The 23355-nt window shown below is 38.7% G+C and overlaps 1 protein-coding gene across 1 annotated transcript in view; it reads left to right on the top strand.

Moving 5' to 3' along the window:
- Positions 1 to 23355, top strand: part of LOC144236168 (complement C5-like) — a 59377-nt gene that overhangs the window by 13275 nt on the left and 22747 nt on the right. The window contains 13 exon segments of the mRNA XM_077769777.1: positions 5076 to 5268; positions 6878 to 7040; positions 8604 to 8674; positions 11220 to 11311; positions 12968 to 13050; positions 15127 to 15217; positions 16134 to 16248; positions 16790 to 16916; positions 17993 to 18108; positions 18800 to 18982; positions 21629 to 21832; positions 22833 to 23042; positions 23131 to 23280. Of these exon segments, the coding sequence (XP_077625903.1) occupies positions 5076 to 5268; positions 6878 to 7040; positions 8604 to 8674; positions 11220 to 11311; positions 12968 to 13050; positions 15127 to 15217; positions 16134 to 16248; positions 16790 to 16916; positions 17993 to 18108; positions 18800 to 18982; positions 21629 to 21832; positions 22833 to 23042; positions 23131 to 23280 (1798 nt within the window).

The raw sequence follows: 23355 nt of genomic DNA, 5'->3' as shown, positions 1-23355 counted from the left end.
TTTTTTATGTTTTATTTATTTCTAGGAGAGAGAGAAAGAGAGAGAGAGAGAGAGACAGCGTGAGCAGGGGAGGGCCAGAGAGAGAAGGAGTCACAGACTCTGAAACAGGCTCCAGGCTCTGAGCTGGCAGTCAGCACAGAGCCTGACGTGGGGCTCGAACCCACGAACTGCGAGATCATGACCTAAGCGAAAGTCGGACGCCCAACCGACTAAGCCACCCAGGCGCCCCTTTTTTCTTTTATTTTAATAAGTATATTAATGAAAGTGTTTTTGGAGGGAGGTGGATGAATAGTCTTCTTTACTTTGCATAACCTGTATATCCTCTAAGGCTTTTTTTTTTTTTCTGAATGTTTTGATCCTTATCATATGTTTTAGAAGCTTTCCTCATTCTTTGATATTTGTTCTGTTGTAGAGCAAGGAGATCTTTAGAGGTTGTTGTGAACGTATTAAGTTTAAGATGCTAATTAGATATCTAAATGAAGATTATGAGTAAGGCAGTTAGATCTACAACTCTAGGGCTTAAGAGAGTGGTCCAGGGGTGCCTGGGTGGCTGAGTCGATTAAGTGTCTGACTTCAGCCCAGGTCATGATCTCAAAGCTTGTGAGTTCGAGCCCCACATCAGGTTCTGTGCTGACAGCACAGAACTTGGAGACTGTTTCAGATTCTGTATCTCCCTCTCTCTGTCTACCCTTCTCCAACTCATGCTCTGTTTCTCAGTCTCTCAAAAATAAATAAATGTTAAAAATTAAAAAGAGAGTAGTCCAGGGAATGAAATTTAAGTGCGTTGGTATATATAGACAGTTTTCAAATCCATGTAAAAATTCAAATTCGTGTATAAAAGTAGAAAGGGCCTGAACCCTGGGGCAGTCCAACATTCAGATATCAATTGGAGATATAAATTTGGAAGCTATCAGTAGAGAGATGGTCTTTGAAATAATGACTTTCCAGGAGTGCCTGGGTGGCTCAGTCAGTTGACTGCTTTAAGATTCTCTCTGTCTCCCTCTGCCTCTCTCCCTGCTCACACACTCTGTCTCTAAAATAATTTTTTTAATTAAAAAATGAAATAATGACTTTCCTATTTGTGAAAGAAACTAAGGGAATTACAGTTTTCCATGGTAGCTTAAAGTAGCCAAAGAGCTCAAGAGAAGAGCCTGCTGAATCCTGAATCTTTGATAGAGACACAAGTAAGTACTTTCTTTATTCTCCCTTTAAATACTAAACCATACAGCAATGTAGTGATTCTCAACCAGGGACCATTTTTGCCCTGCTCCCTATCAGGGGACACTTGGTAATGTCGGGGACATTTTGTTGTTGTGACTAGAAAGAAGGTTCTACTGACATCCAGTGGGAGTGGAGGTAGGACATGCTGCTAAACAGCCTACAACGTACCAGACAGCTGCCCATTACAATCACTCTGCCCAAAATGTCAGTAGTGCTGTGGTTGAGAAACCTTGAAATAATTCTGCTTGGATAATTTCTCTTCCCATCTGTCACAGGTTGGAGGAGAAAACTCTGAAAGTTTCAGTATAGGGAATATTAAATGTGTGTGGTCTGTTTAGGTTTAAGAAGTACTGATAATATGGACACCTGGGTGGCTCAGTCAGTCAAACATTGGTCAAGTGCCCAACTTTAGCTCAGGTCATGATCTCACTCTTCATGGTTTCGAGCCCCGCATCAGGTTCTGTGCTGACAGCTCAGCTGGTGCCTGCTTTAGATTCTGTGTCTTCTTCCCTCTCTGTCCCTCCTCTGTTCATGTTCTGTCTCTCTCTTTCCCTCAAAAATATATTTAAGATGTTAAAAAAAAATAAAGTACTGATAATAGTGTGAAATTTGACCAGACACTTTTTTGGTTCCAGCTCTTTGTCACTGTGTGTGTTTCTTTTTTTTTTTTTTTTTAATGTTTGATTTATTTTTGAGAAAGAGATAGCATGAGCAGGGGAGGGTCAGAGAGAGAGGGAGACACAGAATCTGAAACAGCCTCCAGGCTCTGAGCTAGCTGTCAGCACAGAGCCCGACGCGGGGCTCGAACCCACAAACCGTGAGATCATGACCTGAGCCGAAGTCGGACACTTAACCGACTGAACCACCCAGGCGCCCCACTGTGTGTGTTTCTTTTTGGTAATCATGTGAGTCCATGCATGGGACTGACTACAGAACAAGTGACACAGATTGTCCTTTCGTGACCCAAATTTTGAAGCCTGTGTGAGAAGAAAACATATTAAATATGCCCTTGAGATAAAGTGATTTTTCTTTTTGGATGGCTCCAGTAACTGAGATAGTTGGCCAAAAATTAAAACAGAGCTAAAATTATTCTCATCTATGATGAGAGTTTCTGACACCATTGGTTTGAAAATGTTCTGGACTGGATCTATGCAGCTGCAATCTTAAGATCCTTTAACATTAAATGATCCTTTTCAGTACATTGTTGCTTACTAATTTTCCTGTCATTGCTCCTGCTTGACATGGTTTAGAACTCAATCGATGGTTGAAAACTCAATCGATGGTTTAAAACTCAATCAATGGTTTAAATATTAGCTTACTGGCCCCTGTTCAAAAAAATATGTTGCAGCAACGTGTATGTCAGCAGCATCACTTCCATGAGAATGTTCATTAACTACTCACACAAGTCCATTAGTCCCAACAAAATTAAAAAATCTAACATTGCAGTTATAGAACCCCTGCATATCAAAATCTAAAACTGTTATGGTAGAACAGCTTTTAAAGTTGCTGTTGTGAATGAATGCTTGACATGTCAGAATTTTATCAATTTCTGCTTGCATTTTACCTTTGAGAACAATTTCACTAATACTTTGCATAAAATCTGCTACTTATCTATTATTTTCATGGAACAAAAAACATTAGTAGGTCACAAGGAGACGGCAACATCCCCAGGGTCAGAGCAGCAACGTCAAAATTCTTTGTTTCCCATTGCATACAAAATGAAATCAAGGTTCATTAACTTGGCATTCAGGGCCATACACAGTCTGCCCTCATCCTGCCTTTCAACATTATCTTCCTTGGTCCACGTGATCATTCATTCATTCATTTGGCAACAAATTGTGGAGTGTCTAAGTCTCCTTTAGAGAGTGTAATAAGTCTACAGCCAAACCACTCTGAACGCGCCCGATCTCGTCTGATCTTGGAAGCTAAGGAGGGTTGGGCCTGGTTGGTACTTGGATGGGAGAATGTAATAAATTCTAGGGTGTGTCCCCATTCTGTATGTTACACCCAGGACCTGTCCTCATGGAACCTATAGTCTAGAGAGAAAAACAGTCAAGTGAAGAGGCAATTACAAAACCCAATAACCTAACCACTAGCCACCCAACTATACCTAGAGACTTGCAGTTCAGGATGGAACCATGCATGCAATTGAATGCAGACTTGAGAAAGCCTAAGACGGCAATAGCTTCATTGCTCCCTTGCCCATGCCCTGGCTGTTGACATTGAGGGGTCATTTCTATTCCTAGAGTTCCTGGGAACATTTCAGCATTTGGGGAGCTGCCTTGGGACTTCAGACCTGCTCTAAAGTGGATCAGTACAGACCGCATGGGCCCCAATTCAACCAGACCCATTCCAGGAAGCCTCAGAACCACTTCCATATCTGAGACATTCTGCATGAGGTCCAGGATGATAGTCCTTTCCCGTGCTCCTTAAATTTAGAATGTAGAGCCTGAGGCAGGAAGACATTCCGTGCAAGTGGATTTATTACAAGACTTCTCTCAAGAGAAACCGGTAAGCAGTGAGGGAAGCTGCACAGGGCAGGGCAAGAGCTAAGCAAAGATGTGGTATCAACTGAGGTCTGGCTTTAGCCTGACCCACGGGGATGCTCTTTAGCATGATGGATGGTGCCACCAAGTTGCCTCACCTTGAAGCAAGGGAAGTAGGTTATTGTGTCCCCAGAATCAATCAGTTATTGACTATGAACGAATCCCAGAGAGAGGATGTAACATCTCAAGCATTTCTGGGTAGGCTGTCTGACATGGCTGGGGCAAATTACTTGGAGAAGGGGGCAAGTGGGAAGCTTTAACAGCTGACACTCACAGTATCTATAGAACAGGTGCACACCACACCGAGTAAAGGGGATCTGGTCGTGGCATCAACCGCATCTACTACACCTAGAAAATCTGCAAGACCAGAGCAGCTTCCAAGTGTTTTGTGTCTGTGTCCAGCTTTGAAACAGTTTTCTAGAGACTCCCATGTGCGTGTCTTCTCTGATTTACTCATCAATATCTGCTTTACACTTCAAATCCCAAAATTACTTTTAGACATTAAAAGGTTATAATTTAAATTCTTTGGTTTCCTTCTCAGCGATCCCACTATCTAATGTTAATAATTAACCTGAAGACTAATTTAACCAAATTTTTCAAGCTGAGTTCACAAAAAGGAGGACAGTTTCAGGAAAGGTGTCAACAGCTTAATGCTACCTCAGCCATGGACATTTTAAGTATAGTCTGTATTTTTTTCTACTTGGGAAAAAGTTGGGCACAGGAACAAACGTAAGTGAAAAATCCTGTTTTCATTTGCAATGTATTTTGGTTATGCTTTTATAGAAAACATAACTCAATCACTGCTGCATGAAATTAATTTTCTACTTCTGAAAACTCCAAGTTAAGTTCTTCTTTTCTCTTTTGTCCAATGCTGTTACTCTGTTTTCTATATGAGTACTTTGTGAGCACTGCATGGCTTGCATTCTAAAACTTTGTATTTTTCCCAAGCTGTTACCTCTGCCCCAGGGAAGAGTAACTTACTGATTGGTATTTTGATTAAAAATGGATTCTTCAAAAGACAGAAGCATGATCCCGATTTGCGTTTCTTAGAGTGGACTCTATTAAACACCCCTTCCCTGCCTGCAACCGATCAAAACCACTTCCCTCTGCCTCCTTGAAATCTCATCTTTTGGATGCTTTCAGGAAGCTATCCTGCCTTTATCATAGATAATAAAGCTTTGAGAAATAAAATATATGTTGTTAAGTATAAGAAACATTGCTAATTTCATTAATTCTCCTAAGTGAAAAATGTTTAAAACAATTATGTTTTATTAACAGACTGACTCTATAATTTCACTGTTTCAACAGGTATGTTGTCTGAGCACCTAAAGTATTCTATGTTGGAGCCTCTGAAAATGTGGTAATTCAAGTTCATGGATACACAGACTCATTTGCTGTGACCATTGCTATTAAAAGTTATCCTGACAAAAGTTTTACGTATTCTTTTGGGCAAGTTAATTTGTCTCCAGAAAATAAATTCCAAAGCTCTGCAAACTTAACTGTATGTATTCTTATAGTTTCTTTTATACACCAAGTGTTTCTTTGTAAAACATACATTGGTCCTTTTTTACATGTAGGTATAAAAATGTGTTACATCACACTATTAAGTGCATTCACTAGTTGATAAAAGTGTCATATGTTTGAAGTGGGAAATGTTAAATAATGAATCTGCCTCTGATTTGGGGACAATGTAAGAAATGTAAAAGTTTGAATGAAGCAGATTAAGGTTATTAACATGAAAAGACTTGATGACATGAGTTGAAAACGAATCAACCACCGCATATACCTCCTTAAAGATTGCAAGATGAATACAGTAGTCCCCCGGCCACTTATCAGCTGTTTTACTTGTTGTGGTTTGAGTTAACCATGGTCAACCATGGTGTCAAGAAGCAGATGACCATCCTTCTGATGTATCATCAGGTCAATAGTAGCCTAACATTATGTCATTCACTTCACTTCATCCCATCACATAGGTATTTTATCATCTCACATCATTACAAGAAGGAGAAGGGTGGGTATAGTACAGTAAGATATTTTGAGAGAGGAAAAGAGACCATGTGTATATAACCTTTATTACAGCATATTGTTATAATTGTTGTATTTTATTAGTTATGGTAATCTTTTACTGTGCCTAATTTATACATTAAACTTTTATCATAGGTATAATGTATAGGGGAAAAAAACAGTATAGGGCTTTATACTATCCACAGTTTTAGGCCTCTAGAAAGGTGTCTCATAATGTATCCTTCACAGATAAAGGAAGACTACCGTACTAGAAAGAGATAATTAAATACTTAAATTTTTATATTTTCAGAGGAAAAAATAGAGGAAGAGAGACATAGACATAGATTTGACTCTGTTGATCTAAAAAATTCAAAGAAGTGAGTGGAAAACAATTTGAACATTTGTTTTCCTAAATTATATACAACATTTGAACCTTTTTGTTCTACAAAATTAATTTTCTCCTAAAATCATAGGCCTTTTATACTTTCTGTTTGGATTTGAATCAAGCAAGTTTTCTTTCAAACAGATTTGTGAACTAGGTTCAAGAAAAATTAGAGACATGTCCACAACCCTATTACTATAAAACATATGGACCATTTGCAATATATTTGAAGAGGGCTACATACTAATTATATAATGACCAATAGATTTGAAAAACATTAGCAAAAGAAAGGTTTCAAAGTAGAAGTATATATAGAACTATAAATATAAGAGATATTTTGTTCATCTATACTACGATGTGGTAAGTCATGTACTCTACTCTCTACCTGATATATCCTCCCCGCTCCGTTGCTGATAAGCTTTTGATTTTTCTTAATGATTTGGTTATTTTGTCTATTAAAAACTGAATTTTGTTCAGTGATGGTCATTTTTCATAGACATTAAATCTGGATAATTTTTCGAGGTAATTGTTTCAAACTAAATTTGAGAGGAAACTAAAATACAGAGGTGTTTCTGGAAAAAAATGTATTTATGTTTTATTTTATAAGATTTTTGTTGCAAATAAACAATTATTCAAATTATTTTCATAGCTACCTAAAAGATAAATGCTTTTATTATCTTAAGATTATTATATAATATTCCTTCATTAACTTTTTTTAAAACAGGTACAACCAAAAGATTTATCTGGAGGACCAAATGCAGTTTCATATGTATATTTAGAAGTTGTATGTGATCATTTTTCAAAAGCAACAAAAATTCCACTACGCTATGACAATGGATTTCTCTTCATTCAGACAGACAAATCTATTTACAATTCAGATGAGTCAGGTATAATAAAGAGGGAATTTTAATTTCTGGGGAAAATGTGGGATGACCTAATTAGTGGTATTGAGACCAGAGGGTTTTATCTTTGGGGGTGAAAATTAGTTAATTAATTCCCAAGTTTTTACCATACACAAAACTAAAGAGTTGACAAACCAAAGGTTAAATTGTACATTATAAAAACAAAGAATTAGCAAAATATGAATATAATTTGGAGGTAGGGAAGACCTTTCTTAGAATGATGCCAAGTCTCCTTTTAAAATGGTTTAAAAAAAAAAAGCTTGACATATTATAGAACTTAATACAAGAGGCTGAATTTTAACTTCAAAACAACCTCATGTTTATTCTCAAAATCCTCTTCTTTTACAAATAGTATTTCAATTCCACATTAATGTACAAAATTGTGAACCAAATTACAAAATGCACCTAGCAATGATTGTCTCCCATGTTTCCATTAGAAACGGCTTTAGTCTTCTTCCAGTATATCCCCTTTTAGAAATTATCTCAAGGGAGGGAAGTCAGGTCAGGTAATAGGTAGTGCAGTAGTGCTTTCTGAATTGCCATTAAAGACGATAGCGATGGTGATGATGCTAATTAGGTGACAGAAGATGAAGGTCACCTCCATAATTTTAGCAACAGGACAAGCTCCCTGCCAGTACACATTAACCGCTTCTTAGATGCTCAGAGCTGTTTCCTGGAAGCCTGATAAGAAAATCACCACGTGTCTAAGGAGAGATGAGACTCACCTTTCTGTGCACTTACATACTTCATTATACCTTGAGGTATGCAGGTTCTTGCCTGCATTTTTTTCTGCTAGAGGATGCTTCACTGGGTCTGTTGACACAACTTACCACTTCTGTTCCTTCTCCTCTATTCTATAATAATCTCAGATATGACGGAGCTGCAGCCTTTCTTATCTATCAGTGGTTAACAAATACAAAAAGTTGATGGGGCGCCTGGGTGGCTCAGTCAGTTAAGTGTCCAACTTTTGATTTTGGTTCAGGTCATGATCTCATGGTTTATGAATTTAAGCTCCTTATTTGGCTCTGTGCTGACAGCATGGAGCCTTCTTGGTATTCTGTCTCCCTCTTTCTGTGCCTCTTACCTACTTGCCCTCTGTCTCTCTCAAAATAAATAAAAATAAACTTAAAAAATAAAAAATTAAGAAGTTTGAAAATACTTAGCAAGTTGAATCATATCTTAAATGTATGAAGAGAAATATTTAAAAGAACCTATTCAGGAAATTTTAATATAAAGTTCACATCAATATTCTAATTCATCTTTTCTTTTCCTTCTTTTTTTTTTTTTTTTTTTTTTTTTGTAAAGTAAGCTCTATGCCCAAAGTGGGGCTTGAATCCATGACCCTGAGATGAAGAACCACATGCTTCTACCAACTAAGCCAGCCAGGTGCCCCTAATTCATCTTTTCTTTAAACTAGGATTTTATGTGTGGGCTTTATACATTTTAATTTAAATTTCATGACCCTCATGTTATAGAGTTATTAATAACATTGTCAGATCATTTAGAGTTGAACAGAGTTTCTAATAATGACAACTTTTTTCCTTATAGTAAAGGTTAGAATTTATTCATTGGATGAAGACCTAAAGCCATCACAAAGAGAAGTTACTGTAACTTTGATAGTGAGTATGCCTTTAATTTAAATCAGATTTTAACCTTGGCATTTTCATTATATGAGTAGTTTTCAGTACTGTAACACAAGTCAGATGTGATATTAATCTATTCAGTATTATGTAGCAGCAGGCATTTATTTAGCACCTATTGTGGTTACAACCTGGTAATCTTATACTTCTTTTATCCTGATTGCTAATTTTTGTGTATAAATTAAATGTTAGTTGAAATATATTTTATATGGCTCCATGTAAGAACATCCTTTGGAGACTCCATCTCCAAACTGAATGTAGCTAATTAGTTTGTATTAACTGCAAAGAAGCATGGGCAGATGTAGTGAGAGTTCTAGAAGTATAAATTGTGGTACCTGTGAGAAGTCCATGGCATGCAGTACATCATTACAACAGTCTTATACAATCAATATAATTATCATCTCCTTTTATGGAAGAAAAGGCTGAGGGTTAGAGAAGCTAAGTAACTACTGAGATCATACTGGCACTAATGAATTGAATCAGGATTCAAACCCAGGTCTGTCTGTCTCCAGAACCTTAGCACTAAGCCTCTCTTGATTTGTTTGGGAGATTATGGGATGTGTCCCTCCATGAGTATTTGAGTTTAGCCAACCTGACAAGTACATATAATATAGCAAGCCAAGTAAGGGATGATGTAGTACCCATAGCAGGCCAGCTCGAACAGGAAGCAAAGCTAGAGATGATTACTAAATCATTCTAGAGGGACTTATGAAAGGACAAAGCCTGGTCCTGAGTCTGGTTTTAATAGAAACCATAGAGAGGGTTTGATAGAAGCAGGATGATGTCCCAGGTATCATGGAGCCAGGAAGAAGCACAATGTGGAGATGACCATGACAGTGGCTTGGCCACAGCAGACTGACCCAGAAACACTTTAGGGAGAGACAGTGACCACTTTGAAGCATTATTGTACATTTGGGGAATTGTGAGGGTTCAGACAGATTCAAGTGAGCCTGTTGCAGAATTGGTCCACAAATCTCATCCTTCCCTTGTCAGAGATCCCCATGGAGATAAGACCTTGAACAGGTAGAGGCTGTTTCTTTGGCGTGCCCTGATGTGTTCAGGTTTGATCTTGAAGTAACACAGAGCCAAAGAAGCCTTGTGTGTACCACACAACATTATGAAAATAGTGTTTGAAGATTATCCCGAAGTCCAATTCAGGAAGAAGGGTGGCGGAAAAGAGCCTTGCTGGGAGTTGCCTGATATATCTTAAATATTTACTATACTATTGACATGCCAGTCTTTGTTTCTTGGTTTTTATGTTGTTGTTTTTTTTTCAGTTTCTAATGTGGTCTGTGTTTAATGGTAGATGGCTTTCAGAGGTGCATGTCTGTGTTTAGTTTTAGCATTAATCCATATGAGACCTGCAAAAATAAGAACTGTGAAAGGGATGACTATTTTGGTATTTTGCAAAATCACATACAGGCACTTGAAGTCTTCTGTCCACCTCATTGTTTAGAAGTATTTGAAAATTGGGGCGCCTGGGTGGCTTAGTCGGTTAAGCGTCCGACTTTCGCTTAGGTCATGATCTTGCGATTTGTGGGTTCGGGCCCCGCGTCGGGCTCTGTGCTGACTGCCAGCTCAGAGCCTGGAGCCTGTTTCAGTCTGTGACTCCCTCTCTCTCTGGCCCTCCCCTGCTCACGCTCTCTCTCTCTCTCTCTCTCTCCCCCCTAGAAATAAAACATTAAAAAAAAAAAAGTATTTGAAAACTTACTGTTTGCTTATTGGAGTAAGTCATTGGTTGCATAGACTTCAAACTGACCATCCACCCATTGACCCGTCATCGTTCACAACCTTTCCACAAGAGTAACAGCAATAGAATGGAATAAACTTCCAGCATCTTGAATTTTCAGAATATTTTTCTATGTATACCTTTAAAAACAACTATTTCACAGGAAGAAGTAATAATAACAAAGATTAGCCATCCTGCCCCACTTACAAAGCACATGGGTAATAATCTAGAATCAGACTTTGAAACAGAACACACTGTTCTGGCTCATGCCCTTTGTGTCTTCTATCCTAGGTTTTTTTTTTTTAAATAGTTTATTGTCAAGTTGGTTTCCATATAACACCCAGTGTTCATCCCCACAAGTGCCCTCCTCCATGCCCATTACCTCCTTTCCTCTCCTCCCCACCCCATCTGCCCTCAGTTTGTTCTTGGCATTCAAGAGTCTCTCATGGTTTGCCTCCCTCCCTCTCCCCCACTATTTTTCCCCTTCTTCTCCCCCATGTCCTCCGTTAAATTTCTCCTAATCCTCCTATATGTGCAAACATATGGTATCTGTCCTTCTCTGCCTGACTTATTCACTCAGCATAACACCCTCAAGTTCCAGCCTTTGTTAACCAGCCTTACCAGGTGTCATCACCTCAATGCCAGGCCAACATTGCATGTGCTTAGTTTCAAGAAAGTTCCTTAGCATTTAGTGAATATTTCTATAAGACTATCAACTACATGCTATGTTTATGTGTAACTTCTGTATTTATAGTTGTTTTGAAAAATAAAACTTACTTTTCTTTTCACTCAAAGGATCCAAAAGGGTCAGAATTTGCCATGGTAGAAGAAAAAACTTATAGTGGAATGATCACTTTTCTTGACTTCAAGATTCCAGTTAATCCTAAGTATTTATTTCATTCTCTTTTATTTTATGCAGATAAATGTTTGTTTTGTTGACTAACTGATCTATGTAGTTGCCAAGACCACTATGTACAGACAAAAGAGAGGGAGTTTTATTTCTTGGTCTCTTCTTACATGAAAGCAAAGGGCAATGTGTTTAAAAACAAGTGGATTTTCATGAAATCCTAAGTATTTTAACTTCTTTTTGGGTAAAGTTGTTACTCTTAAAAGCATTGGAGGTGTCTGGGATTATTGAACAGTCTGATGGAGCCATTTACCTGTGCCTGAAAGGTACTGATGTACACAAAGATTGGTTCGGGCTATTCTTGGTTCGGGCTATTCTTATCAGACCCTATTGAGTATCTTTCCAGCCAAAAGAAAGGTGGAACCTGCTTGGGCTCTTGTGCATTGAGGCAGGGGGCCTAATGTAATACTGCCAGCTGTAACACCAAACTAGTCTGCTCTATTCAGTTCAATGAGCACTGTCTACACCAAAGTCTAGGTAATAGACACTGTGGGAGACAGACCCTGCCCCCTAAATGCTGAGAGTACAATAGAAGAAAGAAAAAAAAATGTATGAAAGGAAGATGTCCACTAATGTGCGTTTAATATTCTGTAGAGGATTTGGAATTTTCTCTACCATTTATTCCCAGAACTTGGAAGATACTTTTGAGATCTGATTTGAGACTTATATTGCATAAGGTCTTGAAAATGTAGTATTTCAAAGTGGTGAAGTATTTTATTGCAGTAAAAGAAGTGACATTTATGGATCCTCTACTGTGTACCGAGCACTCTGCTAAGTTCTTTATTATTGCCATTTTCAAGACCAAGAAATTAAGGCTCAGACAAATGTTTAGGCCTGTTCAAACCACACAACTTTAAATGGTGGACCTGAAATGGGAACCCAGATCTCTCTGGTGGCCAGGCTCATCCTTACTCTTTCTTTCTACCACACTGTCCCTCTAAACTAATTTCACTCTGGCCTCAGTTGTAAAATTTTCAAAACTATATATTTGTACCATTTTGATAAGTTTTACTGATCTAATGGTCCTAGAAATGTAGCCTGGACTTTCTGGCATGTTATATAGTGTAGTATGTAATTTAATATGTTTAAACTTTAAGCTTGGTTCATCAAATGAATAAATAATGCCTTTAAATGAAAATCATTTTCTAGCTAAAGAAATGCTATGATATATTAGAGAATGAGTCCGTAATATGAAAATAAATTTCGGTATATTTACAACTCCTCCCAAAATGCATATTTTTGTTTATAATTTTAAAACATCTTTTGAAAATAGTAAATTAAGTGGTGCATAAATCTGAAACTGTTGTGAGGGTCATCTAAACATGAAGCTGTGGTCAAGGGTTTTGGAGACATAATAACCATGTTTAAATCCCAGTCCTACCACCTCCTAGCCCTGTATCTCTAAGAAAGTCACTTCACCTCTGTGAGCCTCATTTCTCTGATGATAAAGTGGAGATAATAGTATAACCTGTTCTATGGTATTTTGTGAGGATTGAATGAGTTAATACATGTAAAGCTCTTAAAACAGTGGTTGGCCTATACTAAGTGTTCATTTGAATGTTACCTACAGTCATTGGGTAAATTAGAGATACATTACTTGGTGACACCTAAAGTTTTAAATGCATTGCTTTCACAGATATGGTGTATGGACAGTGAAAGCTATGTATAAGGAGGACTTCACAACAAAAGGACTTACAAACTTTGAAGTTAAAAGCCATGGTAATTTCTCATCAGTTACTGAGATTTCCAATGTGTATTTTTGAAAACTGTTCGCAATAATTTCATAGGCTAAAGGCTCACTAAAGAATAAATACAGGACAGTGAGGAATGGTAGACAGAAGTGGACTGGGGGACAGAAGGCCGAAGACCTGGGGCTCTTAGTCTGGCTCACCTCAGTATAAGGAGGCTGGATTAGGGAATGTTCTTGTACGATCCATGGTTCTCTGACACTCTTAGGTTTCATCTAGTCTGATCCCCTCATCTAAAACATGAGGCCAGGTGAAGAGGGTCAGACCCAGAGAAATGGGAAGACTGGTCTGGGTTTCACCAGCACTTTGTCCAGGCTCACAAGGAGAATGGCACCTCTGACTTAGCCCGTGCTCCTTCCCATCAAGCCCTAAAAGTTAGCATTGCTTGGAAAATTACAATGTTCAGAAAAAAACAAAGCATAACTTATTTTGGAAACATTAACATTAATTGTACTAATAATTAACTTATTAATAATTCTTTCTGTTCATTTCTCACAGGGGCTAGAGTATTAATTTGTATGCTCTTATGTAAATTTCTTTTTTTTTAAATTTCTTAGTAAGCTATTTAAACCATGTTCTCTGCTTACCAAGTTGATGAGGCGGCAGAGAGGTATTTATAATTAGGAGAGAGAGCAATCACATGTAAAAATTTGAAATATTTAACATGCTAAAACCACCACAACAGAATACCCTCTGAACCAATTAAACTGAACTTTAGAGTTGCTTTGTTGACACTCTTAGACACTGTTCATAGTTACAACGCCCTTGCTTTATGTTTTCATTATTGGAGGGCATTTTTCTCTGACACAGAGAAGCAGCAAGGGGGCACCTGGGTGGCTGAGTCAGTTGACCTTCCCACTCTTGATCTTGATCTTGGCTCAGGTCACGATCTCATGGTTTGTGGGATCCAGCTCCATGCTGCTTGGGATTCTCTTTCTCCTCTCTTTCCTCTCTCTCTCTCTCTCTCTCTCTCTCTCTCTCAGCCTCTCCTGATCATGCATGTGCTCTCTCTCTCTCTCTCACAGTAAATTTAAAATAAAAGTAGTCAGAATGTGAGACACTTGCTTTGCCCTTCTGCAGCCAGTCCCTCCCCACTCATCGTAGTCACCATGGAGCCAAGTCTCCCTTCTCTCTGAAAGGCAGCTTCTCCAATTGGATTAAGCAGCCTGCAGAGCTGTGCAAAAGTAGGATTGTGAAACCCAGCCTCACTCCTTGAATGGGCAGAAGACATAGTCCTGTAAGTAGTCGAAAACTATTCTTTGTGAGTTATAGCCTCAAAGAGCTGGATAGTCTAAAACTTCCCTTTGTTCTAATTCTCATTTTTGTAAGAGAGTTATTTTCTACAGCTAATAACTAGAAGATGCCTTTTCTGAGAGTTGAAGATTTACACTCACACTTTGGACACTGCATGGAAAAGAGTCGTCAAACACAAGATGCTAAAGGAGCAGAGCATTTTCCAATTTAATAAACATTTATCAAACTCTGTATGAAAGGCACTTGGAGCAAAGGTTTATACAGGTTAACAAGATCAGGACTTGTCTTCATGGAGCTCAGACTTTGATAGCAACACATGTGCTTTTATAAGGGCATCACTGCTAGAGCAGGAAGATGAGATTGGTCCCTGATTAGAGGCTAAAGAAGCTTCAGAAGCTTTATGATCATCATGAAGAAGGATACCTATGTGACTGGTACTGTTAAGTCCCATTGCACCGAAAAGTTTCTTGCTTGAAACATAGTTTATTTTTTTTAATGTTTTATTTATTTCTAGGAGAGAGAGAGAGACAGCATGAGCAGGTGAGGGTCAGAGAGAGAGGGAGTTACAGACTGTGAAACAGGCTCCAGGCTCTGAGCTGGCTGTCAGCACAGAGCCCGACGCGGGGCTCGAACCCACGAACCGCGAGATCATGACCTAAGCGAAAGTCGGACGCTTAACCGACTAAGCCACCCAGGTGCCCCGCTTGAAACATAGTTTAAAGTGTGTGTTTGTGTGTGTGTGTGTATATATATATATATATATTTTTTTTTTTTTGCCTAGATTTACATTCAGTGGAACCACATTTCTTTGTCTTAATAGAACCAGAAAAGCACTTCATTAGCCATAAAAACCTTGAGGACTTCAAGATTACTATAAAAGCTAGGTAAGAAAATTACTATTTTCAGACTAATGTAGCCCCTGAATGTGAAATAGCTTTCATTTCAAGAGTCAAAATTGGCTGATTACTAGTGCTTGCCTGAGGTCCTATGTTGAAAAAGACTTTGAGGTTCAATGTAAAAAACACTGTGATTAATAATATCTGATAGCTGTGGGAGGTGGATTCAAGGAGATTTGCCTGAAGTGTATTGGCTGAGCTCAGTCTTATTCTACAGTCTTGTAAGCAAAGAATCCTAAAGATTGAAATCATGGTGACTATTCAGGTGACTATAACTGTTTAGGTATTAAAACTATGATATAAAAAACATTCAGTTCTTTATATTCATGACTTCATTAACATTAGTTTATCATACAACCTAATTATCAAAAGCAGTTCTAGAACAGATTGAAAAGGCTCAGAACTCACACTTGGAAGATGAGTGAATGGGAACACTGACTTGCCTGTTTTATATTTAAATAGGGAAAGTTTATGTTTTTCTTTGACTCAAAGGCAAATATGGGGCTAAACTGAAAATGGCATGTCTCGAGGATGGATGTGATGTTGCCCCTTTTGCTAAAATGAGCACTGGGGAGTGGTTCCCTGGGTGGGCATGTCAACCATGCCACAGTCATGAAAGGAGTGTGGCTCTTTATAAAGAGACCTGGGTCCTAAGCTCACTTCTCCATGAACTTGAGTTTAAAACCGTGGGAAGTTGAGCAACTTTGTTTTATCTCTCTGGGAACCAATTCCCTCATTTGTCAGTAGAAATATAAATACTTTACTCTGTATCTGTAGAGCGTAACGATGAAATGCAGTACTTTGTACCCAGTTGAAGAGCACAAAGCAAATTTCACATCTTATCTGTATATCATTACTATAATTGTAATATCAAAAGGCAATTAATTATATTCTGTTTTGACAGATATTCTTATAATAAGAATGTAACAGAGGCTAAAGCTTCAGTCTTTTTTGGGATAAGAGAAACTTTAGATGAGAGTGGAAAAGAAATGATGCATGAAGCAACACAGAAGACAGAGGTAAAAAGAGAACAAGCTACCTTCACAGTCCTGGAGAACTCAGGCAATTCACCTGCATGTGGAGATTGAAAGTGGGCTTTCACCACCCCCAGGAGTCCACAGAATTAACAGATAAAACGAAACAAAACCAATAGAACTTTGGGCTTTGGGAAGTTCCACTGATGAAAGCAGATAAGCTACAGAGGTTTGTCTTCAATCTGGAGAAGGCTCCATCAGATAGAGAGTAGTACCCAAATTCTAGCCTCGGATTCTGAATAGGAAGAGATATGATGTTGAATGTTCCATCTATGATCCGGCAATATGGCCTGAAACTTAAAAGAAATGACCTGAATATTAATCATTATTAATAATATTAATAATTAAGAGTATAGAATCAAGCTTTATGCTTTGTATTGCCACCAGCTCTAACTACAATGTCACTGTCAAGTAAAGAATTTTGCAGACTGATGAAAGCAGAATTTCTTATTCCCTCTCAGTGAATTCTTCTCTAATATTATAACTTCTACCTTTTTGTTCCTCTTTTTTTAAAAAAAAAAAACAGCTAATTGATGGAGTTGCACAAATTAATTTTAATACTTCAAGGGCAATTAAGGAACTGTCATATAAAAGTCTAGAAGATTTAAATGACAAGTATCTTAATATTTTTGTGGAAGTACAAGAAAGTACAGGTGAGTTCTTAAACTAATCTATCAATTCATTTCTCACAGTTCTTCTTACAAAGTTTGAAAAGAACTCTGCAACTTCTTATAGGTGCATTTTGGGCAAGTGCCTTTGCCACATGAGCTCCACCAAAATACATGTCCACCAGCTCTGTGTAGGGGAAATGCTCATGAAAGTGATGACCCCCTACTCCCACATGCAAAGGATAGCCTTTTATCTTTCCAAAAGAACAGAATGAGGGTACCAGAACATTTTCCTTGCAACAATTATTCACATTATGAAGGCATCCCTGAGTCATTTGTGTGCTTGCTTACCTATTAATAAATATTTTACATGTACCTTATACCACACTACCTGGTATTTGTTTGGATGTTGCCTTGGAAATGAGAACCAACCACTTTACATGTGAGTCTCTTTTAACAGAATTATTGACTCCTTGAGGGCATGAGGCCCTGCTCAGTTATTATTTTTTTTTTTTTACAAATAGTTTATTGTCAAATTAGTTTCCACATAACACACAGTGCTCATCCCCACAAGTGCCCTCCTCCATGCCCATCCCCCCTCCCCCCCCACATCCATCAGTCCTCAGTTTTTGTCAGCATTCAAGAGTCTCTCATGGTTTGCCTCTCTCCCTTTCCCCCACCATTTCCGCCCTTCTTCTCCCCCTTGTTCCTCCGTCAAGTTCCTCCTAATCCTCCTATACGTGCAAACATATGATATTTGTCCTTCTCTGCCTGACTTATTTCGCTCCCTGCTCAGTTATTTTAAGCTAAAATGGGATAAATAATCTGACAAGTGATCTGGAACAGGAGGACACTGTATTTGAAACTGGTGAATGGGCATCTTACCAACCTCCTGCAAACTGTGCTTGACTGGTTCACAGAGTGGCCAGGTTCTTCTAGGGTGACCATAACAATCATCCAGACTTGGGTTAATAACTGTGTGTGAAATGGCCAGAGATGAATGCATGGCTTGTCCTTATCCAAATAAAGAAATGCAGAGGGATGGAGTTGGTACGCATGCAGGTCCATGTTCTACAATGTAGAACTTGCCAAATTCTAAGTGATGTGTTTTATTACCTTAGGTGGATTCTTCCAAGAAACCAACGTGACTAATATCAAATATGCCCTCTTACCTTACACATTGGATTTGGTCGCCACTCCTCTTTTCCTGAAGCCTGGAATTCCATATTGCATCAAGGTTAGATGATTAGAAAATCTAATAGGGTGCATTTTTAGTCTGCGGGAGGACAGAAGAAAAGGATGTCTGATAGATCTTGCTTCTCTGTGACCTTCAGTACAGACACATGAATAGAGGGTGAGGAATAGACAAGGCAATGACATACTGTCAGGGAAACAACAGTCTTGATCCAGACGTGATAATAATTTCTTCCAACCCATGGCTTACATACAAGCTCATGGAGCAGTGCTCTGTTCTGTTTTTAAAAATTTTTTTAATGTTTATTAATTTTTGAGAGTGAGAGCAAGAGAGAGCATGAGTGGGGGAGGAGCAGAGAGAGAGAGAGAGAGGGAGACACAGAAACCGAAGCAGGCTCCAGGCTCTGAGCTGTCAGCACAGAGCCCTATGCAGGACTCGAACCACAAACCATGAGATCATGACCTGAGCTGAAATCGGACGTTCAACCAACTGTGCCACCCAGGTGCCCCAGCAGTGCACTGTTCTTATTAAATATTCAAAAACTGTACATTGATTGAATGTAATTCATATCATATATAGCTGGAGTGGTTAAAACATGACCTTTGAGAACCACATTTGACTGCTGAATTAAATCCTACCAAGTTTGTGTTTGGGCCTGAAGGAGGGGATTATTTGGGGGGTTTTCTTTTTGTAAAGAATCAGTGTTAACTGATAAAATGGATTTGGTCAACAGGTACAGGTGAAGGATGCCTTTGCTGATTTCATAGGAGGGGTTGCGGTAACCTTGAAAGCAAAAGCAGTTGGTAAAACTCAGAAGAGAGAACTGGATCCAATAAAAAGTACAACAGATTATAATGATGGAGTAGCTTCATTTGTGGTTAACATTCCCTCTGATGTGACAACACTGGAGTTTAATGTGAGTTGAATTCTCATTTGTTGTATTTTCAAATGTCTCCTCAGTCTGTATCATAGCGAGGATACAGGAAAGATGAGTGAGATTTTATGCATAAATCTAGTGAACAACTCTGAAACATTCGACTTCTCGGCATAGGTAATAAAGTGTAGTGCACTGAACATTCCACAAAGGGCATGAATCTGTCAGTTTTGTAATTAGGAAATAATTTTTTCTTATGCTAAACAGAATACTACTCAAATCTAGAAAATTTAGATTTTGCCAGGAGGATTCAAGAATACAGCCTTCTAGACAAATATCATATGTTTGCACGTATAGGAGGATTAGGAGGAACTTGACAGAGGAACAAGGGGGAGAAGAAGGGCGGAAATGGTGGGGGAAAGGGAGAGAGGCAAACCATGAGAGACTCTTGAATGCTGACAAAAACTGAGGACTGATGGATGTGGGGGGGAGGGGGGATGGGCATGGAGGAGGGCACTTTGGGGATGAGCACTGTGTGTTATGTGGAAACTAATTTGACAATAAACTATTTGTAAAAAAAAAAAAAGAAGAAGAATACAGCCTTCTATTGTCCAGTATTTCCAGCTACCATCTCTCCCTCAGGTCCCATGCTAATTCTACTGAAGAACAGCCTACATTCTTCTCCCCCTTCCACACCTCCTCAAGCTGCTGAGATCTGGCTTCTACCCCCACCATGTCACTGAAACTACTCTCACCAAAAATATCCATCAGCCGTTTGCTATGACCACTGGATAGTTTTCAGTTCTTGTCTTTCTTGCCGCCTCTAAGACATTTGGTGTGACTGACAATTGTCTTTTTCTTTAAGCAATGTTATGGCCTCTGTGATGCCACATTTTCTCGTTTTTTATTTTTCTTCTTTGCTTTCTTCTTTGTAGCCTCCATTTTGGAATAATAATCCTTAATTTGCCCTCTAAATGGAAGTGATCCTCAGGGTTCTATTCAGACCTTCCTTTCTTCTTATGTGACACAGTTTTTATTTGACACATTTACTCTGTCATTCCATCTGCTCTCATACCTTATGCTGAAGACTCATCCGATAAGATTCCTACAGACACCACCTTCACCATATTTTTTTCTTGAATATTTCAGAGAAGCTAAACATTGCTTTGTCTAAAACTGAGGGCCACTGCCAGCCTCTACCCTAGACCTCCCTGTACCCTGTTTCAGAGAATGGCCCCACAGCGACCCCGTTCCTCACTGTCTTCCCACTCTCCTCACTGAAGCAAAGGGGGTGGAGTGATCTTTCTGAAACACAAATATGACCTCAGTTGACCTCATCCTTGCTCCCCACTCCAAAGTCATTGCTTGCCACTCTTCCTGTGGCTCCACAAACTCCAGCTTCATTGGAGAGTTTGCAGCCCCCTAACACCCAGTGCTCTGTTACCACAAGGCCTTTGTACCCCTACCTGGACTCTCCATCCATTTCTCTGATTCCCCAGCTCCTACTTATTTGGGGGTCAGCTTTTAAATCATGTCCTCCAAGGAGCCTTCTCTAAGTACCCTGTGCTAATCAGGGTAGGTATCCTTTACTCTCTGAAAGCCTCAAGTTTTCAAGTTTCTTAGGGCAAGAGCTATGTCTATATTGTTCACCTTTGAGTCCCCAGCAACTAGCTTAGTTCCTGACACATATTAGGGATCACTAAACATTAATTGGCTGAATGTACATCTCTTTCCAAACCGAAACAAGGGCCAGATGTCATAGTCTCCCTTTCCTCTAATAGCATGAACCATTTTTCCTTTATTCTTGTTATCAAATTACCTTCCCCAGCGAATGGCATCTAATTCTTCAGCTTCAAGGAAAACATAGGTGACTGCATTCTCTTGTTCAAGAACTGGTACAGCATGGCACATATGTTTATAAGAGTGCCCTGTGTACCCTGCACTTTGCCCTCAAGAACAAATCTTGTTTACTTTCCTAAGAATTGAAATTATTCACAACTATTTTCATTCACAATCAATATCTCTATCAGCTTTTAAGAATTATTGATCTCATGGTTCATGGATTCAGGCCCCACATTAGGCCCTGTGCTGACAGCTCAGAGCCTAGAGCCTGATTTGGATTCTGTGTCTTCCTCTCTTTCTGCCCCTCCCCAGCTCACACTCGCTCACTCCCTCTCAAAAATAAATAAACATTAAACATTAAAAAAAAAAAAGAATTATTGCCACATCTCTTCCCACATTTTCCCTCTCCCCAAATTCCTAGTTCCTGCCAACCTGTGGCAGAAAGAAATGAGTCAATAAGCTGGCATGTCATTTAAGAAAGAGCCAACTTTAGATCTAAGATCTTTTCTTTGACTTCACTCTTCTACAAAAGCCTAGATTTTCATAGTTAACTTTACTATTTTTTAAATTAACAGCCTTTTCTGTAAACTCTTGATAATATGGTTTACCATGATGTTAAGGCAGTAGAATACTAATTTGCCTTTTCATAAGATGTTGTGAAGGTTGAGAGATGTATAAAATATGTGGATACATTGACATATGTCAAGCATTAAACGCCAGACCTGGAAGTAAGTGGGTACTGGAAAAGTGTTAACATTTACCACCACCATCATCATCATCATCATCATCATCATCATCATCATGTTAAGCCTCAGTGTGTTACTTTTTTTCGCATTGTCTTTTTAGGTCAGAACTGATGACCCAGACCTTCCAGAAAAATATCAGGCCAGCAATGACTATCAAGCAGTGACCTACTCATCACATAGTCAAAGTTTCCTTTCCCTTAGCTGGACAGACAGTCATAAGAGTGTGCGTGTGGGGGAACATCTGAGCATAACTATTACCCCTAGAAGTCCATATGTTGACAAGATTACACACTACAATTACTTGGTAAGCTCAATAATATTTTACATTCATCTAGACCCCTGCTTGCAGCATTTCTTTACTTATGCAAATAATCCTTTAAATGATTTCTTATCTGACACAAAGCAGTACCCAACTGATATTTAGTGAATGAATGGATGAACTTACATAGCACTTTATAATCTATAAAGTACATTCACAGACATCCTTATGACAGAGCCTCACAACACCTCTTTGAACTCCGTAGACAATGGAACCAATTGGGGTGGTCAAGTGACCTGACATACGCACAAGTTGTTAGTGGTAGGTTTAGGATTTTGTTCAAGTTCTTGTGAATCTTGGACTGATATTCTTTGCACATCATGACAAAAGAGTTGATCACAGCCTTCATTCAGTCTCCAGACTAGTCAGTGACCTCAGCAATATTTTCACCACCAACCAGAGCATTATCATGTTTTAGATCCCTAAGGCCTTGCTAACGTTCCTTCAGAACATGCCTTATTTACAAAGGGAAGAATTTAAGTCCTGTGCTCAAGAATAAATTTAGTGATTCCAGACATTGTTCACTGATGTTTAAAATACAAACTAGCAAGGGTGGCAGCATGATATATTGAAAAAGACATGGGCTTTGAGTCAGGAAGATCAGAGTTCACTTCCTGGATAAATCCATGTTCAAAAACAAAACTTTAGAAGCAAACAGTTCCAAAGTACTTACTTTCAGCTCTTGATAACATCATCTTGTTTACTAAGCCATTTGTTGGAATAAGCAATAACCTTATCAATACTGAGAGAGGAACCTTTTAAGATAATGGGACAGTTTACATCTATGAGTTTCAATTTCTACAACTTCTAAATGGGCTGAATGAAATCACAACATACAATTGTGAGGATTAACTATGTCCATCTCTATATACCGAATGCATAGTAGATGCCCAAGGGATGTTAATTCTCTCTTTTTTTTAAATCATTGCCTACTTACTAGTCCAGCTTTAAGCCCACTTTGATGTTTGTTGTCATGTATTTTTAGATTTCATCTAAGGGCAAAATCATACACTTTGGCACAGAGAAGAAACTTCCAGGTTCATCTTACCAGATTTTAAACATTTCTGTGACTCAGCACATGGCTCCTGCAGCCCATCTCCTGGTCTATTACATTGTCACAGCACAGCAGATAACAGAATTAGTATCGGACTCAGTCTGTCTAAATATTAAAGAAGAATGTGGCAACCAGCTTCAGGTGAGCCACAGACCCTCTCCCTAGCCTGAGCTCATCCTGAGTAAGTGTTTAATTTCACCTTGAGGTTTTTTTTTTCAACCCATTTTAGATCTATCTGTCTCCAAATAAAGATATATATTCTCCAAACGAAACTGTATCTCTCACTATGGAAACTCAGTCAGAATCGTGGGTAGCATTATCATCAGTGAGCAGTGCTATCAATAGCATCCAAGAAAGAAGCAAAAATCCCATGGAAAGAGTTAAGTAGAGTAAATGCTGTCATTACTGATGCTTAGCATGGCTCGGGGCCAGGGGGCCTCCATGGTTCTCTCAG

The sequence above is a fragment of the Crocuta crocuta genome, unplaced genomic scaffold (assembly GCF_008692635.1).
Source record: "Crocuta crocuta isolate KB4526 unplaced genomic scaffold, BGI_CrCroc_1.0 scaffold95, whole genome shotgun sequence".
Lineage (NCBI taxonomy): Eukaryota > Metazoa > Chordata > Mammalia > Carnivora > Hyaenidae > Crocuta > Crocuta crocuta.
Note: the sequence above shows the minus strand (reverse complement) of the source record. Positions and strands in the feature narration are given on the sequence as shown.